A 13,431-nucleotide genomic window follows, 5' to 3' on the forward strand; every position below is an offset into this window, starting at 1 on the left:
GCTACGATCATTCTAGCTCGTTAAGGCTGTGCACACAGATGGTATTACTCACAAGGACAGCTGGCTTTGAAGTACAGGTGAATACCTTTTTTTTTTTTTTTTTTGATAGCAGTGAACTGGTACCTTGGCCTTTAAATGGAAAATTGTCTGGGAGACATTCAGGTATCTGCATTTAAGCTATTCTGGAACAAAATGCAGCTTTGCAGGAGGACTGCCAGAGGTCACTCTTGGGGAAATTCTCTCACTATGGTTAGGACTTCTGGCCCCAGAGCCTCATAATTATGGATAAAGACTTGCAATTGTATATCCCATCAACCTGATCATAGCTGTCTTCGAGAAATGGATTAAATCCTGTGGAAAACTAACGGTAATAAAAAGTTGTCCTCCACTTAGACTTTTTGGGTTTCTATTCCAGTCCCAGCCCTATGGCACAAAGCCCGTGATACATTAGCATGGTATTTCGTGGAGATCTTTTGTCCTTCTGTAGGTTGGACCTGGGAGGTTTTCAACTTCTAGCAGGTGCTTGTACTTAGAGTGGCAGGGAAGGCAGAGGCGTGGCCAGGACCTCACGTGCATCACCTGATTTTGAATATGCTCTTTAAACTCAACAGTCCCTTTAGGTAAGCTGCTCAGAGTGCCATTTGCTGATGGCATCATTGCCAAGACTGCCCCCCCCCTCCATTCTTTTAAAGTCTGACTACTGATTCTTCTCCTAGAATTCACTCCTTGTGAATCACTTCAAGACGTATAGAAATGACATGTGATGCCATTTTCGTTAGTTATTGAAGGAGGTGTATGTTAAGTATTATCTGTAAAGAATTCTGTATTGGATCTGGGGGGCTACGGTCTTGCTCAGAGGACACTGTTAGAAAAGCATATGGTTCAGTTATAGGGCCAACCCTCAGCAAAACTGTGTGACCCACTGATAATGACTTTCCTTGTCAACTGTCGGTGGCCCCTTCCTTAGGGCATATGGGGTGTACGGTGTCAAAGAGTGTGCGTTCAATGTTTAAACCTCGTAATACAAATTTACCAGTGAGGATTGGCCTGGTGAAGTAAGGGACCTGGAGATGAGACTAGGCATGGTTCTGAAAGGCCAGGAGGATGAGCCGAGCAGAGAGGAAAAGAATGCAGCAGCCCGGAGAGACAGCAGGAAGGTGTGGATGAGGACGCCGTGGTGTGATTCTGGCCCAGCCAGGGCATCAGCATGATTTGGCAGCAGTCAAGACCAGGCCGCCTGTTTGGGGCTTGATGACAAGACCTGAGAGCCCTTGAAAAGTCGGAGCAGAAATGTGTTATAATTAAATGGAAGGAAGGTTAGTTTGATAAAGAAAATGAGTGAAATTAAGCCAGAAATAGGGCTGCTATAATAACGTAGCTGTAGGTTTCCAAGGGCCAGTCTAGGATGGAGCTAGTAAGAATGGAAAATGAATTGTCTGCAACATTTTATTTGTATAACTTGAGAGGCCACGTTCTTAAAGCTCAGTGGTAGCTGAGAAAGAAGACCCTCCAGATGTAAGGGACCCCCCCCCCCAAAACTGTATGGCAGGTTAAAGGCATTAGGAAGTGGCATTTGGAAAGAGTAGGAAAGATCAGGGGTAATCGACAAATGACATGAAATTATTCATGTAATTCCATGAAAGAAATAATATTTTTTCATGGCTTCCTCAGAATTTGGCTTGAGAAAGAAAGCAGGTAAGAAAGGCTGTGAATCTCTTCTCATTTTGAGAGGAGTGTTCAGCTTTCATGGAGAACTTTTTCCTCCTTTTTATCAATGACCTGCCACCGTGCTCTTGAGAGCCAACCCAGTGTCCAAACCGAAGGTCTGCTTCTCTTTGGAAACTCTTTTCTAGAATCTCTGTATCCAGTCACCCCAAACTATATAGGCTTCCTCTGGAAAGTCAGCTTTCTCATTATCCTGTCCGCTGCATTCCTAATGCCTCGATCCTAAACCCACATATTTCCATATTTCTTTCACTGGATATTGATAACTGACCGTCTTACAAGTACTTGGGTGGAAGGGGGCAGTGCATGTTAGTATCTGCCATGTCCAAGTATAGGAAAAAGTAGAGAGACGTGAAATTCTCAATTTTTGTTCTCTATAACTATTAAAGTAGTGGTCAACTATTGCATTCTGAAAGGAGACCACTCACTGGAGGCTCTGATAGCTGCCTCTCTCCAAAACCTAATCCAAGGAGGAAATCTGCATATTTTATAAAGGACAAGGGGGAGCATCCCATCTTGACCCAAAGGGTAGTGAGAAGGAAAAGAACCCACACTTCTTGGATGGCATGGATGGGGCACTGCCTGAGCCTTTTATCTTTCAAGAGGGATGACCTCTCTCAGCAGCTGGAGCCAGCTAGGCTTCTGAAAATTGGTTCTTGGAACCTTCTGGAAGGAACCGCCCAGACTCTTTTCCATTATTATAATGAAGCACAAAAGATAGATAGCTCTTGGTCGTTAGGAAAATCAGGATGTGAAATCACTTTTCCCTCTGTTCATTCTCTTAGTCCATTTTCCCAGAACATAAAAAGGAAGCTAAAAATGTCTTAAATGTTAGAGGATTTCTAAGCTCTATTATGTTCTTGCAAAATAAGTTACTTTGGAGTTCCCATTGTGGCTCAGCAGGTTAAGTTGTCTCTGTGAGGATATGGGTCGATCCTTGGCCAGGCCCAGTGGGTTAAGTATCCAGTGTTGCTGCAAGCTGCAGTGTAGGTTGCAGGTATGGCTTGGATCTGGTGTTGCCACAACCCTGGCATAAGCCTCAGCTGCAGGTCCCATTTGACCCCTAGCCTGGGAATTTACCTATGCTGCAGGTGCAGCCATGGGAAAAAAATCAACAATAATAATTTACCTAGGAGTTCCCATCATGGCTCAGTGGTTAACGAATCTGACTAGGAACCATGAGGTTGCAGGTTCGATCCCTGATCTTACTCAGTGGGTTAAGGATCTGGTGTTGCCACGAGCTGTGGTGTAGGTCGCAGACACAGCTCGGATCCCGCGTTGCTGTGACTCTGGCGTAGGCTGGCAGCTACAGCTCCGATTCGACCCCTAGCCTGAGAACCTCCATATGCTATGGGAGCGGCCCAAGAAATGGCCAAAAGCCAAAAAAAAAAAAAAAAGTTTACCTAAAACATTGTGGTAACCAGAAATATTTTGGGAGGATTGACTATGGCAGAGTGCACACTTGCTTGTAATCAAATCATTTAATCCTGGCACCCTGAGGCCGGGTCGTGATGTTCAGTGTAGCATTCTTCATGATTCCTGCACTTATATGTATGGTTTAACACAGCCAGTCTGAATATTGATGATGTTATTTTCAGCCGGTAAGAATACCCATTCTGTTTTTCAGCTTCTCCAGTTGGCAACGGTTATATCAAGCCTCCAGTTCCACCTGTTTCTGGCACGCAAAAGGAGAAAGGGCCCCCCACCATGTTACCCATCAGCGTGGACCCCGACAGCAAACCAGGAGAGTATGTCCTCAAGAGTTTATTTGTCAACTTCACCACTCAGGCTGAGCGCAAGATTCGCATCATTATGGCAGAACCCCTGGTGAGTTTGCGCAGGAAACCTGCGGCTTTTTTAATTCATCTTGATGCTGAATATAGATCGAACAGCTCTGAGAAAGGGTGGATGGCTTTCCTCCCAATTTCCAAAAGTTTTTTTTTTTTTTTTTTTTTTTGCTTTATCGGGCTGCACCTGCAGCATATGGAAGTTCTCAAGCCAGGAATCAAATCAGCAACAGCCGCTGGCCTACGCCACTGCCACAGCAATGTGGGATCCGAGCCACGTCTGCGACCTACACCACAGCTCATGGCAACACCGGATCCCTAACCCACTGAGCGAGGCCAGGAATTGAACCGGCATCCTCATGTGTACTAGTTGGGCTCATTAACACTGAGCCACAACAGGAACTTTCTCCAAGGTTTTTTGATACCATGGGTAATTTTTTAAAGAGGTTTCCTGATTTGAGGGGAAAAAAATTGACAGTCAAGGACTTTACAACAATCCTCAGCAAATAGAATTTAGCAGTACAGGAGCTCCCGTCATGGCTCGGTGGTTAACAGATCCGACTAGGAACCATGAGGTTGCAGGTTCGATCCCTGGCCTTGCTCAGTGGGTTAAGGATCCGGCGTTGCCACGAGCTGTGGTGTAGGTCGCAGATGTGGCTCAGATCCCGCGTTGCTGTGGCTTTGGCATAGGCCAGCAGCTGTGGCTCCGATTAGACCCCTAGCCTGGAAACCTCCATATGCTGCGGATACGGCCCTAGAAATGGCAAAAAAAAAGGAGAAAAAAAAAAGAATTTAGCGGTACACTTCACTACTGCGTTTAGGGCAAATAAGCATAATTTAATAATAAAAAGTATTCCTCGTAGAATAATTGCATTCACAGTCCCTGAAGTGTCTCTACTTTTAGTCAAAATCTTTTGTTCTATTTTTAAAGTAAATGAGAAAGAAGAAAAATGATCATTCTTCAAGGGGCTGCCTGAATTCCCAGTTTGCGAACATACGGTCTCAGGGACATAGTATCAGAGGAGGTTTTCTGGTGACTTGTTCAGAAATACCCCTGTTATCTGCAAATGGGAAGGCAGGAAATTCTTGACTCACTTACCTTGGGTTCCTTATTAGAGGGATAATGCTCCCGCTGTCAGTGTCACCCATCAGAATCTTACTTGGCAAATGATTCTGCAGCCACATAAGGCTGCAGCGCACGCCTTATGTTAATGACTTTAACAAGGGCTCTCAAGACAGGGCCAGATCTCAAAAGGACAGTCTGGGAGGAAGGGAGTCCAGTGGGAAGATTCAGCTGACTTGTTTTCTGACCTTGTCAGACCATGCACAATAGGAGAAAGGAAAGGAATTCAGAGTGACCCAGCTCTTGCTATGACGCTGGGCTTTGTCCCTCCTGTGAGGAGACGGGGGCTCTAAGGCGTCATAGCTTAAAATCATCAAATGTAATCCTGAGTCCACAGACCAGGTCTCTAAAAAATATACATGCAACTGATGATGGTCAATATTACCTTTTAATAATGACCTTAGTAAGAATCAGTTTAAGGTTTGGAAACCCAGATTCAAGAATATTTGTTCAGTGCGCGGTCACCTCAAAGTCACAAAGTTGGCATTTTAGAGTTTTTACTAGATGAGTGGAGGTTATCTTTATGAGTTCTCACTTGCTGTTAAGGAAAATATTTTCCTAATTTTACAGTTTAAATCATTTCGATAAAACCTTAGCCCTGTGCATTTCTTCCCATTCATTCATCCATGTTTTTGTGTTTTACTGCTCTTCCTACAAATAATAGCTACTACTTCTGAAGTATTTACTGTGTGCCAAGCACCGTGCTTATTAATATGTCCTTTACTCTTCACAATGACCTTTGGTAGCTAGTATTTATATCCCTGTCTATGATGGGGAAAACTGCCATAGAGAAGGGAAAAATTACTGCCCAGGGTCACACAGAATTGATCTGAATTCAAGCTGCGTCTCTTCAGAGCCTCCCTCTGAACCATTCTCCCCTCTATAACCTGTCTTTGCTTGGTCGTCTTCTTGTACTTCTTAAAATAAGCCAATACAGGGCCCCTCTACAACCTGAGTTTAAATATCACGGCACCCAAATCCCCATTGCTCTGAGCATGGCTGGTCTCGGCAACTCTCTGAGCACCTTGGAAGATGCTGAGGGAGCCCCTTGGATGCCAGAGGTGATGGGGGAGTTTAAGGAGGAGAGAGTGGAAAGGCACAAAGAAGAATCATCTCCCTCCGAAACAGTGGCAAAGGGCCAACAGGGCGGGGCTGGGCTGCCTGAAACGGTGCATCATGGTGACTTTTGCTGAGAAGCTGTCTAACAGTGGAAAGACGTGCTTGGAAGGCTAGATGTTGAGCCATCGCTGTTTCCAGAATAATAGTTTAGATACTGTCATTGAAGAATTTATGGGTAAAGTAGCTTCGGCTTAACATTTTCATCTTCAATTTACTCAGCTTGGAATGTGTTGGCAGGACATTCTTCTCCTTGGAGTAAACATTCCGTCTGAAAAACTAACATGTACCTCAGCATGCTTTGCATTAGAGGTAGGCGTTTTTGTTCCTTTCTATGAGACAATTTACATGTCCCCAAACAAGAAAAACAAAAAAGTGTAAGTCATCTTCACCAGCAAATCTGCATTGTGTGTCTAGGACCAGAGAATTTACTAGATGCTGATGGCCGAGTATACGGATATTACGTTTTTAGCTGAAGAAAATGTATTCAATCAATTTTTAGTATTGTTGCTTTTTATACAAAGAGGCTATTTATTGCCCACTGTAGTTTTTGGCAGAGAGGTACACTTCTGTGCTGTACCCATTTCTTGTCTGCTGACAAAAGTGCTTCGTAATTTTTGCCCTTATATTTGCTTATTCATGGGACCATGAATGTGAGTAAATTCTGTGGCTTGTTACCTGATTCTAATGTAAACATTTTGGTCTATAGCCATAGCAAGAGGTGTTATTTTTGATGCATGTGTAATACATTTAACGTGAATTCCAAATAAATGCCCCCTGAAATTTCTCTTGCTGAGGTTGGCTTTATTTAGAAAGATGTTGAATCATTTAAAAGCTTGGATTTATGTGGGCTTGTAACATATCACAAAATTGTATTCTATTACCTCTAATATAATTAAAACTTGTATGGGAGTGTCAGGGGTGATTTTTTAAAATCTGGAATTAGAGATTTATTACTTATGGGGCTACTCAGGAGTCTGTATTTTTCAGTTTTACTTTTAAAAGACTGAATCCTTTAGAATACCACATCAGTTAGACTGTGTGGGATCAGTTATACACAATGTGAAATTAAAGTTGTACTTATGAACTACCAATATCCACATAGCTAACTTAAACGAGGAAAAAAAAAAAAAGGACAGGAAATAAAAATGTCCTATCAAGATCAAATAGTAGATTTTTTTCCCTGCCACATAGCTTTCAATGATTCAGCACTGTTGTTCTTTGTATCCAAAAGATGTTCAGGTCATATTCATTAATATTTATAGATAAGTCAATAATTTTATTCTATTTTTGTTGCTTCATGGGGTCATTTGATAGAATTTGCTCTTGGATGGTCTCACCATTATTTCACCTTTCCCAGGCAAAGCGTTTTAAACAAGGTAAATTGGGTCATCTGTATCTTTTTTATATTTTTGTTTCAAAACAGAAAAAGTCCAGGAAACAGTATAACAGATGCTTTCCCTCTTGCCTCCTACTCATTTCCTTTGATTTTAAATTTTCTTTTTCCCAAAGTGTATCTTTTTGTAGTTCTTTAAGTAACAGTCAGTGGGTGCTCAATCATGGTCTTACTTATCTAAGAGGCCTATGTTTTCCCCTCATGTATCATTTGGCAGTTTAGCTGGGAATAGAATTCTAGTTTGGCATTTATTCTCCCTCCCAAAACAAAGAGTTTTGTTTTGTTTTTTTAATTTCTGTATGATTTTTTTCTTCTATTTTCTTTTTTTTTATTACTCAAATGAATTTATCACATCTGTAGTTATATAATGACAAAGTATTTTACTGTGTTGCCTCCAGGATTACTGTTGAGCAGTCTAGTTGATTTGTTATTTGTTTTTGGATTATTTACTCTTTGCTGTGTTTGCTTTTATGGTTTATCCACTTTGTTTATATTGTTCTGCAGTTTCATTACACTGTATATTTAGGTGTCGATTTATTTTTATTTTCTTGTTTGAGATCACGCTTCTCGAAATGAGGGTTTATTTCATCAGTGCTGGAAAATTCTTAGCCATTAATATGAATAACGCCATTTCTCAACTTTTCCTTTTCTCTTTTTCTGGCATTCCTAATAGAGGTACTTTGGATGTACTCATGCTATATTACGTACGTTTTTACCATTCTTTAATTATTTCTCCCTGTCTTTCACTATTGCATTCTGAGTAATTTTCTCAGGTCTACCTCCAATTTGTTAATACTCTCTCAGGCTGTGTCTGCTCGGTTGTTTAATGTGCCTGATGAGAATTACTATTTTGGTGACCTAAATTTTTATTTCTAGACATACTGGTTTTAAATCTATTTAGGTGAGAGGGGGTTTTTTAGGTATATTTTGTTCCTCTCTTAAATTTATAATTTCTATTTTATATCTTTGGTCACCTGAAACATACATTTTGTGTGTGTGTGTCTCCACTTTTAAGTTAGCCCCAGGGAGGGTCTTCATTGTCTGGAGCCAGCTATTACAATAATTTCTTGGTATGGAAGTTCCTATACCCAGAATGTGATATAAATGTAAGCTCCAAACTCAGATAAGACTTGAGACTGGTTTTTAATTCTTGGGGAGGATTTTGTTGTTTTTGCTTTTACCTAGAACTCCAACAGGGGCCATTGAAATATCTTATCTTCCTGTTCCAATGCATAGATTTGTCCATAGTCCATTGTTGCATTGTTTAGGACCATATTTTATGTAGGTGTCATTTCCAGTGTTCCACCTCTCAATGCCCACAGCTTTGTGTCCTGTCCCCAAGTAGACAACAACTAGAAGACTCCAGAATAATGAGACAGTAGTCATCCCCCCATACAGCCACTGTGTTATCTCATATCTTCCAGCTTTTCCTTTCCCCTTTCCTTCCTTGTGGCCTCATTTCTGCATTAACAACAACAATAACAACAACAAAAACAACTTATAATCCATTCAACATTTCCAAGTGTTTATAGCATGTGAGCTTTTGAGTTCTCTTAGTCCATTATTCTGCCAAAGTCCTCTGCAGAATTCTCGGTTGGCTTTTGATGCATGTAGGGCAGGATGGGTCTTTGCACTGTGAGGTTCATGTGCCAGCAGAAGTTCCCATGGTGGAGTAGGGTATCTCCAAGATGAATAAAAGGGAGAGTGAGGAGATTGTCACCAATTCTTCCTCTTCTGATCCTTCCTGATGAATCTTCCCTAAATAAAGCCTTGTCCCTTTTATTCTCTTATTAAAATCCTTCATTTCATACCCCTTTGTTCTTTGATTTGACTGCAGCCTATCTTACTTCCCCCATGCATCTTTATGGCACATGTTTCAGTTCTATGCTTGCTTGCCACCATGGATAAAGGCACGCTGTCTCCTCTTCCTAGATTGCCCCTCATCTCTTCATTCTGCCTGTCTTTCAAGGCCCAACTGAAATACCTCATCATCTGAAAGGGTTTCCTTTTTTCCTCCCTGCTGACCCCACACAGCTATGCAGATGTGGATATATACACCTGTAAATCACTACTTAGTCTGAACCACTATATCATTATCTCAAGCAAACTGTCTTCCTTACATAAGAGTATTAGAACAGACTAGAATAGAAAGTATCAGAGAACATTATAGGTTTTAAGGGTAGATGTTTTATGAAACTTCCTGTTGTGTCTATATATAACAGACCTTGCTATAAAATGTATACTTTTATGGTGGGTAGGGGTGAAGGATACAGATTTTTTTTTAAAGTTAAACCTTTAACTAGTCTGTAAGTTCTTTAGAGGCATTAACCACATCTTACTCATCTACACACACTCATACACACAACCCTTGTCCCTATATGTAGAAGGTCTCCTTTGTATACAGGAGACAGTAGGTTGTTTTTTGAATGAATGAATGAGTATATGAATGATGGATGGATATATGGATGAATGGATGAAAAAGATATTAATATGGTAGCTCCAAGGGAATGTAGGATCTTGTGTGTTTCTGAGGGTCATCTTGCCAACCTCTAAACTGATGATAATGGATTTTGTTCTATCCTTTGTACCCCAGGCACATGAATGCCTTACAGTCCGCTGAGTAAGATGCTAATTCTCAGGCTTCTGCCTTGGGGCATCTAAGGATACCTCATTATTCATTGATATGGTCACCTTCTCCACTGCACCTGAGCCGTCTATGCAGAGAGTCAGGCTGACTCCTTGAGTGGTCAGACACCATCTCAGAATATACACCCTTATTATCTCTCAGTCTCTCCATTTATGTAGCATCTGTCACTGTAGTCACAGGCAATCACCTTCTCAATAAACTCTTTTCCAAAACAAGATCCAGCTTTTCAAAATTTAAGTGCTCCCGTAATCTTGACTTTGTAGATCGAATGGACAAGAAGAGATAAAGCAAAAGATAACACAACTTTTCATTCAGCCTGATCTGGATATGAACCTTGGTTCTCCCTCTTTAGTGTTGGGCAAGCCAGTCACTCTCCCTTTTTTCTTATTTGCAAGAGTCTAGCTCATGAGGTGGACAAGAGCATCCAAGGTAGCGTGTGGCGCTCTGATGTAATTCTTAGCACCTACAAGGTGCACAGTTGTCATCATCATCATCATCATATCATTGTCACCAAGGAACTGGCATCAGCTAACCAAATCTTCTGGTGCATTTCTCTGTGGTCAGCCTGGTGCTTACTCTGATGGTGTCCATTCAGGAGTGGAGGCTTTTACACGGGAGTTGACTGCCTACCATTCCCTGCCATTGTCAGACGGTTGTCCTGAACTCCACCTTGGCCATGAGAAAGGCACAGCCAAACTAGTTTAAGCAGACCTGCTCTGGATCTTTAAGGGACTTGTGCTCTGGGAGGTGACAGAGGCAAATAAATAAAAGTCTGCAGGAGAATGGAGTTCCCACTTTGGCTCAGTGGATTAAAAACCTGACATAGTGTCCTTGAGGGTGTGGGTTCAGCCCCTGGGCTTACTCAGTGGGTTGAGGATCTGATGTTGCTGTGAGCTGTGGTGTAGGTCACAGATGCAGCTAGGATCCCGCGTGGCTGTGGCATAGGCCATTAGCAGCAGCTCCAATTCGGCCCCTAGCCTGGAAACTTCCCTATGCTGCAGCCCTAAAAAGAAAAAAAAAAAAGTCTTCAGGAGAGGAGAGCAGCCCCACCATCTCACTGTATCTCCAGCAAAATACTTAGGATGTATGCGAGTATAGATTGTGAGGACCTTGGAAATGAAACCAGGGACTGGAGGTGAGTCCACATAGAATGGTTTTCAAAGGCTTTTCCGGAGGAAATTTCACAGGTTCTTGAGGGTAGGGGTCTCCGAAACAAGTAGGAACGTTGTCATGCCAGATGGTGCTGGGGAGCCAGTGGCCCAGAATGTGAAAGCCTGGATTATTCAGATCAGTAAAGAAAGTTTAGAATATTTCAAGAATTTTCTTTTTTTCTCATTCTTGGGTTAAATTTTTTTTTATGGATGCACCCATGGTACATGGAAGTTCCTGGGCCAGGGATTGAATCTGAGCCAGAGCAGAGGCAACACCAGTTCCTTTAACCCTCTGTACCGGGCCGGGTATCCAACCCACACCTCTGCAGTTACCCAAGCCACTGCAGATTCTTAACCCACTGCACTACAGTGGGAACTCCCGTATGTTTAAATTTATTGAAACCTCAGAGGGAGAAATATCTAATTTTCTTGGAGTTCCCATTGTGGCTCAGTGGGTTAAGAACCTGACATTGTGTCCATGAGGATACAGGTTCAATCCCTGGTCTCGCTCAGCGTTGATTAAGGATCTGACGTTGCCACAAGCTGCGGCATAGGTTGCAGATGTGGCTTGGATCTGGTGTTGCTGTGGCTGTGGCATCAGCTCCCACTGCAGCTCCAATTCCACTTCCAGCCTGGGAACGTCCATATGCTGCAGGTTTGGCCATAAAAAGAAAAAAAAAATAGAAAGAAAGAAATAATCCAATTTTCTTAAAGTTAGTTGTCAAATTTAAGTGATTTATCTTTTTTTCCCATTTTATTAAGCTATAATGGACATATGTGTTAGTTTTAGGTGTACAACATAATGACTAGACGCATAGATTGTAAAATGATCCCCACAGTAAGTTTTGTTAACATCTGTCACCTTGCATGTTACAAATTTTTTTTCTTGTGATGAGAACTTGTAAGATTTGTTCTCTTAGCACTTTTCAAATATGCAACAAGGTATTGTTAACTGTAGTCACGGTGCTATACGTTGCATCCTCAAAACTTATTTATGTAATAACTGGAAATGTGTACCTTGAAGAATTTTCCACCACCCTTGTTGGGCCACCTGTTTTGTCCACCTTCTTTCCTGTAATTTGGCCAATACACAAGAAACTTGGTTTTTCAACCCAGCTCAGCTTCTAGCTTGTGCTTCTGACAAAGTCACTTAAGTGTTATCCATCATTGTTTTCTCTTCTCCGAAATGTTAACAGGCAAGCCCTGTTTTAGCTCTGTTGTATATAGCAGACGAAACACAAGCATTAACTCTCCGTATCTCTGAGTGTCTTAAGTCACGTGCCAGTGAATCCACAGGTTAAGCTTCCATTGTCCTCACAAGGGGCTGCAGCCCAGCTCACCCAGCTATTGGGCCAGGGCTGTCATCTGGCTCGACAGACGATCGGCATAAAACGTCAACAGGAAGAAGGAGAAATTCTAACTCACCTGCGACTTAGGAAGCAAGTCATTTATTCTCTGCTTTAATTGAAACCTGGAAAAAGGGAAAGATCTACATAAGCTCGAAAGAAGAATACAACCCTTTCATCTTGTCCTTTAGCAGAGCCTCTGACTGCACAAGAGAGCAGGGCTTGCCCCCCCGCCCCCCCGTAACATTCTCACAGTGATGTGACAGTGGGAAGATTTTATGATTGGGATTTCTTGAGCCTTGCTAGCCCCTGCCCACAAAGCGGTTAATGGATGCGGTCCAGGCAGAAGCCTTCAGGTATTAGCCCTGTGTTGAGCTTGGAGCACAGGTGAGGGGTGACAGACACTTACTCACAGAGATGCTGAGTGGGTGATGCTGAGAGGAAGCCTTAGCAGCCACATGACATGATCCAGCTAATCGCTAATGTAAGAGACACAAGTCAGTCTCCGACTAAAAGTAATCTGGAAGTTACACAAACTCTCTTCCTGGTGTGCAAGTCTTTGAAGAATGCAGAATGCCAGTCTGTGCTGTTGAGGGAATGTGTCGCATCTCGAGACCAGGCCTACAGGGACAGCAGTCACGGCCAGCGGGCACAGACACGGAAAGGCCGAGCAATTAGCTGATGGCAGTATTGCTGCGTGCTGACGTGGTTCTAGGCTCAGGCAGTGGCTGCCTGTGGACAACAACCTTAGCTCTTGACCCTGCGTCTCAGGCTTTCAGCTCCTCCTCCACGTGGTGTCACAGGGCTGGCATCAGGATGGCTCTCCAGGTAACCCTGAACTTGAGCAGGACACTGTCCTATGACACAGGTGACCCACCACAAGCTATGTGTGATGAGTGCTTCTAGTAGTTTTATTGACTCTGACTGTGGCTGTAGGTCAACAAAGCCTTTGGCATGTAAACCACACAGTCACTTGAGTTGTGTCTCTAAAACCCCAGATTTAGGCTAGAGCTGATGCGAGGTAACGGGTGAAGCTTGGGATATAGTTTCCATGTAGTTATAAAAGAGCTTCTCCCTGCCCCCGACTCTGGCCCATATAAAGATGGAACATTCTGGAGTTCCTGTCGTGGCTCAGTGGAA

At 42.6% G+C, this 13,431-nt stretch overlaps 1 protein-coding gene across 7 annotated transcripts in view; it reads left to right on the plus strand.

The window, feature by feature from the left end:
• FRY (FRY microtubule binding protein) overlaps positions 1 to 13,431 on the plus strand; it is a 425,213-nt gene that overhangs the window by 216,026 nt on the left and 195,756 nt on the right. For all 7 annotated transcript variants that reach the window (XM_047755896.1, XM_047755892.1, XM_047755890.1 and 4 more), the window contains one exon: positions 3,353 to 3,552. In XM_047755896.1, coding sequence (XP_047611852.1) covers positions 3,433 to 3,552 — 120 coding nt within the window. In that variant the 5' untranslated portion in view covers positions 3,353 to 3,432. The remainder of the gene's footprint in view (positions 1 to 3,352; positions 3,553 to 13,431) is intronic.

This window comes from Phacochoerus africanus, chromosome 13, assembly GCF_016906955.1.
Source record: "Phacochoerus africanus isolate WHEZ1 chromosome 13, ROS_Pafr_v1, whole genome shotgun sequence".
Lineage (NCBI taxonomy): Eukaryota > Metazoa > Chordata > Mammalia > Artiodactyla > Suidae > Phacochoerus > Phacochoerus africanus.